The 6000-nt window shown below is 37.9% G+C and overlaps 1 protein-coding gene across 7 annotated transcripts in view; it reads right to left on the bottom strand.

Moving 5' to 3' along the window:
• Window positions 1-700: 700 nt before the first annotated feature.
• Window positions 701-6000, bottom strand: part of RARS2 (arginyl-tRNA synthetase 2, mitochondrial) — a 53153-nt gene continuing 47853 nt past the window's right edge. For all 7 annotated transcript variants that reach the window (XM_077903128.1, XM_077903125.1, XM_077903123.1 and 4 more), the window contains 8 exons: window positions 5747-5823; window positions 5156-5280; window positions 4505-4572; window positions 4310-4419; window positions 3845-3940; window positions 2668-2742; window positions 1281-1344; window positions 701-817 (listed from right to left, as the gene is read on the bottom strand). In XM_077903128.1, coding sequence (XP_077759254.1) covers window positions 731-817; window positions 1281-1344; window positions 2668-2742; window positions 3845-3940; window positions 4310-4419; window positions 4505-4572; window positions 5156-5280; window positions 5747-5823 — 702 coding nt within the window. In that variant the 3' untranslated portion in view covers window positions 701-730. The remainder of the gene's footprint in view (window positions 818-1280; window positions 1345-2667; window positions 2743-3844; window positions 3941-4309; window positions 4420-4504; window positions 4573-5155; window positions 5281-5746; window positions 5824-6000) is intronic.

Genomic DNA, 6000 nt, shown 5'->3' with positions numbered 1-6000 from the left:
AGTAGCAACATTTAGGATAAATGATAGCATCCCACTTTTGTTACCTAAACAAATTACACAAAACATCCTTGACCAATATGCAGGTATATGGAAGAAATGGTTTAAGAAACTCCATTTCAAATTATGGTTTAACTAATAGACTAATTTTTACAAAAAGATCCTAGTACAATATGCATACAAGTAATTCTTTATTACTCAACTCTATTTAGTTCCCAAGTTCATGCAGTAAGAGTTACCTGTACAGATCAATGGAGAATAAGCATGAGATCTGTTCTCTGGGAGTGGTTGTCAGCTGTATTGGCAAAAAGGCTTTAAAAGGCTTAATTCTGGTCTCCCTAAATTGATTCAGAACTATCCGTTATTGTAAGAAATCGAAATTGCTTTTATCAATTTGATCTGATGCAAACATGAGATAATCTCAGTTATAAGAACACTTTCTAGAAGAATGATGCTGTGAAAATGTAGCCCTGGAGCTTAAGGTCTAGTCTTTTATCTCCAGTAGACCACAGTGAATTTTAGATCTTAGTTTTACAAAACTCTGTGTAGTACCTATTGACCAGGAGGGAACTAAAATGATTTTTCTTAGATAATGATTTAATAAGTTGATAAATCACTTAGGCTTACTAAAATACAGATTCTGATACAGAATAACAGTTTAAATTCTAAACAAGGCATATAAGAATAGATAACTAGAATTCACTTAGTATTTAGAAGCTATTTTAATTAGAAATTACATCCTACATACAGGTGTTATTCCAAGAAGTTTCATTCCATTGGCTAGGACAGAACGCACAGCTCTGAAAAGATGAAGTCTGGCCTACAAAATAAAACAAAGAATGAATGTTCAATTTAACAACAGGCTAACTCTAAGTGAATAAAGAACATTTTTAAAAGTAATTCTTCCTTCTAATTTAAAGTAGGAACAGTATCTCAGAGTCCTAGGGTTTGCTGTCTGTAAGGGAAGACAAATTCCTTATGGTATGACTGGTATCCAAGAGCTGGGGAGTGGGAGTGAACAGTATCATTATATTATCTGAAGTACAGCTTCAGATAAGGGAAACTCCTCACTTTAACACTTGAGGTAGGAAGATGCATTTCATAATTCAATGTTGGAAAGTATATAAACACTGATTGTTATAGCCCAATTCTAATTACTACCTGAGTCTAAAGTACACTGCTGTAGCTGAACCACAAGATGCTATGTTAGAAACATTTACAAGACTGACTCAATAATATTAATCGGAGGATGCTAGAGATTACATAGAAACCACTTAACATACCCCAGCCACTTCGGGAGGACCGTCTTTCACATACAATGTCTTGTGTGCCATACCTGCAAGATGACTGAAATGGGAAGAAAGAAGTCGTGATGAAGACCAGTAGATATTTCCTTTTGTAACATAGAAGGTTGGTATCTTATAGCCTCAACTTAAATCAAAGCATAGAACCATTAAAAGTTGTGTCCAATACTAGAAGTTAAGACTTGAATTCACTGCTTTTCTGTAGCAGGGTAGGTAAAACACATTAAACTAAAACTTTAGATTTCGGTTGTTAACATGTCAAGTTCTTAAAGTTACAATCTCACTGCTTCATAGAGATAGGGGATTCCTTTCTAAAAATTAGTTTTGCTCATTTAGACACCTTTTAGCATGAAAAGTTTCACATCATCTGGACTCTCCCCCTCTGTACAGTGAAAAGGTGAGGTAAAAACTAGTAATCCACTGCATGCATACTGGCCACTCTCCGCTAAAGTATCTTTTCTGTTTAGGTATAGCAGCAAATAGAATATGCCAGAGAAATGCTTATGAAATTCATTTCAATGATTAACTTTAATAAGACTTTCTCGCTTCTTTTTCTCTAGGTAGAATTTAAAGGAAAAAAAATTATTTAAATCTGGGGAAGAGATAAAAAAGGATAATCAAGAAAACTACCAATCTGATTTCAGTAAATCTTGAGTAAAAGCAAGTAGTTCTTTTCTTAAATAGATTTTAACATACAGGAAAGATATAGGTGTTGCTCTAGAAGATACTCAACCTCTATTCAGAATTTCTGAAACAGTTACCATGTAATTCCTGTTAAAGTGTCACTGATTTGCCTTCCAATTCATTTTCTACCCTCTAGCTGACTGATTTTTTTCTGTGTGTCTGTTTAAAATCTTTTTATGGGCTCCACTGCCCTGAAAATAAGCTGAAATGCCTTAATACATGCAAAAAGGAATTTATACAATCATTTCTCACCCTGGGACTATGCTTATAGTTCCTTTAATGTATGATGTTCTTTTTCTTCCTTTTCTGCCACCTTGCTTCTCCCAATTAATATCGACTCCTCTCCAAGAAGCTCTCTATTATCCATCAAGGCTGGGCTGAGTGCCCTAACATTGTCTCTTATGTCCACTCTGTCCTAACACATATGCACTCTTACATTACTACCTGTGACGAAGCTGTTGGTTCCTGTCACTAGACTGTAGTGACTGTACCTTTTATCACTTAATGAATAAATGAACATTAACTGCTGATTTGAAAAAATGAAGCAAGAATTCCTGTAATTTAAGGCATCTCACTTTTTAGGCCAAGGGGTGTGTTTATAGGAAAATTTTAGAAAAAGGTCCTTTGTTAGATCAGGTCTCCGTTGTCTTTAATAACTGAAAACAGCAAGGTTATAAAATACCTTAGAGTTAGAAGGTAACTGACAATGTGCCTGGGTTGAAGGTCCTGAGATGATCTATAAAGTACCTCGTCGAACCTAAAAGAAACATGACAGGAGCAGTTGGCTGAGGAGGACTGTAATAATGTAAGGATGTAATAATGTACATCATTAAGACTAGAAGGTATAGGGATGCCTGGGTGGACCCTTGATTTTGGCTCAGGTCATGATCTTGGGGTTGTGAGACTGAGCCCCATGTGAGACTCTGCTTAAATTTCTCTCTCGCTCTCCTCCCTCTGCCCCTAGGTACGCTCTTGCTCTCAAAAAAGAGTAGAAGGTATATGAAAAAAGACCTTGTGTGCATTTAAATGTAAAGGCACATTTTTCTTTCTTACAAATTCCTTGATGGCAAGGAATCATTTTGATATCCCTTAGGCCTACACCAGAACAAGGACTCAAACCATGGCTGTTAATTGAATGTAAAAAGCCTACAGCCATGTTTAGGAACATAATCTAGCAAAAACTACTACCTTTAATGCCAAGAAAACCAAGTTATTTTTTCTAACAAATTAGCCAAATGTGAGAAAACTGACTCCTCTGATCCCAGGAAGGAGCCACTGACCACTGTGTGACAATCAGAGAAAACTGCCTTATTAATTACCTACATCCTCTCCAGAGACTAATATCTCTTGACAAGTCTGGCTTCACCAACAATGCTTGTGAGAGCTCAGAGGTGTGGTCTCTTGCCCAGTGTTGGGGCATCAAGTAGATATTTATTTGAGACTGTGAATTGAAACCCTGAGGCAAATGAAGGACTTATAGTTTCACAGAAGCTGCACACAGGCAGAAGTTTTTCTTCACTTATAAAGGAGGGTGAGGAGAAGACGATCTCTTCCCAAACACAAGTTTATGCTTTTACCAGGCTTTCTATTCTCATATCATGACATAGAGGGTGTCAGGCTCCTGAACTGATTCAGCGGTGGTATTTTTAAGTCCCAAGGACTGATTTTGACTGTGTCCTCTTTTGTCTGCCCTCAAGGGCAGGTAATCAATCACTTTTCAGCCATACCTTCAGGAAACTGCTGTCTGGTGGCAGGGAGGCAGTACCTAGTTACTGGATTATTTACTCCAGTGGTCAGCAAACCACCAAAAGTCATTTTACTAAGTGTGTGCAGACTTCATAATACTAGAAAAATCATACCTGAGAAGATGCTGGAGAATGGAAACAGACTGTGGCTCTTGTAAACAAGCAGTGTTGAAATCATTTAGATAACCACATCCAAAAGTCTCTTCCAAACTGTTATCAAAAGTTTAAAAACAACAAAGGATTAAACAAGTCGCCTAAGGACATAAAATTGCAAGTTTGTCAAAATGCTTCAATTTTTCCTAATCTATTTCTTCCTCTAAAAATGGGAGTATATTCTTTGGAAGCATTGTTCTGAGTTCTAAATAAGGTAATAAACATAAAAGCAACTCTTACAGATGTGCTCAAGAAATATCTTAAAAACCAAACCTAACAGGTGGTTCCCTGAACTTCTAACTAATTTTGGGTAGGAGATACTAGAGAAGCCCAGTAAACAGGACCTTTGATCTTAGGAGCATGCCAGCCAGCCCCACCCTGGGGAGGACTGGAGGGGCTCAGCGTTGCGCTACAGATGGCTTTCACCTGTGGAGGCGGGCATGTGTGTACTGCAGGAAGACTCCTGTGTCCCCACGACTCTGGAAAACACGATCCCAGCTGAACTGATAATCAGATAAGAGTAAACCTTTGAAGTCCTAGAATGACAAGAGTAAATTTTTAGTGCTGGGGTTTGTTCTAGTGCCAAACAAGAGGGTCTCACAGGAGGCAGTCTTAACAGACCTGAATAATGAGTGCAGCAAGTCCGACCCTCTCTGCAGTTTCCTGTGGGTTCTCCAGTACTTTGGTAGCTGGAACGGACAAAGGCAGCTATCTTTAACTTGCACGAAACTGTACAGAATCAGGGATTCTGATACAATCTTCCAAAAATGTCTGCTGCCAGTAAAAAGAACAAATGGGTTCACGGTGGCAATTTACTTTCCTAATTTGGACTAATTTACCTTGGATAAAGACATTACCTTCCTACATTAAAAGGAAAGAAACATGAATTCACTTTTCTCACAAATATCCCTCAGGAGATATTAGATAATGCTAGCACTTCCTTTTCTAAGGTTAAACAGAACCATATGTATTTGTGACCTGTTTCCTATTACATAACATGAGAATTCTGCGTAACCACTCCAACAGTGGGATGACAAAGCGGAGGCTGTCCTTGAAGAGGCCTAGGGTCATCAATTCAGATTACTGAACTGAATGAATGGTGTCATTCAGTTTAAGTCTAAAACCCTCACATCTCTCATTAGTGCAGGCTATTTTGACAAGGTTGGTGAAAATGAACAGAGGAATGGTCAAAATAAATCATACTGCACAAAAGTCCCACAAAACATACAAGTGACATGTTAAGTTATGACTGTAACAATAAAGTGAATTCACTCTTAAGAGAAGCCATGTTCTGCAGCATCCTTAATCGAATCTCATTTAGAACATCTTCCAGAAAAGTAACATCTCCTTTTCGAGTCTTCATTCCCTGCACCACTCCAAAGGGCACGTGCTGGCACCTGACATGGAAGAGAAAAGACCTGAGATCAGTATATAATCACAGCCTTTCAGGGACTAGTCTGAACTTGAACTCTCAGAGAGGAGCTTTTCAAATTGATAAACTGAAATGCGATGTGATTTGTTATATGTCACAAAAGATGTTAAACACACAGCTTCATTTTACAGAGCTCTGAGATGGGATTAAGTTACCAGTTGCCTTTGTGAGAAAAAGGAGGAATTGAGAATTTTGGAAAGCCACTGAGAGGCAGATGTCTAATAAAGACACTTTTATTAAATATTTATAACTTAGAAACATAACCAGGACATAAATGTAAAAAAAAAAATCTGCTTTTCTACCCTTATACCTTGAAATAAAGTGAAATCTGAACGATGACCTTTAACAACTTGGTATATTTTTGGGATTTGGCTGACCTAACAAACCCTTAATGATCTTGAGCAGACAGTTATGAACCGTGCAGACATTACCTTTCTGCCCAGTCATATCCCATGATCTGAAGCATTTGGAACACTTGCTGAAAATGCTTTTTTTGCCCTTTATCTGTCTTGGGAAAAAAAAATATTATTTATTTTAAAAAGATTTTATTTATTTGACAGAGAGAGCGAGCGAGCACAAGCAGGGGGAGCGGCAGGCAGAGGGAGAGGGAGAAGCAGGCTTCCTGCCGAGTAAGTGGCCCAATATGGGACTTGATCCCAGGACCCTGGAATCATAAGTTAACAGA

This window comes from Canis aureus, chromosome 7 (genome assembly GCF_053574225.1).
Source record: "Canis aureus isolate CA01 chromosome 7, VMU_Caureus_v.1.0, whole genome shotgun sequence".
Lineage (NCBI taxonomy): Eukaryota > Metazoa > Chordata > Mammalia > Carnivora > Canidae > Canis > Canis aureus.
This window is presented reverse-complemented; position numbering and strand designations above follow the sequence as displayed.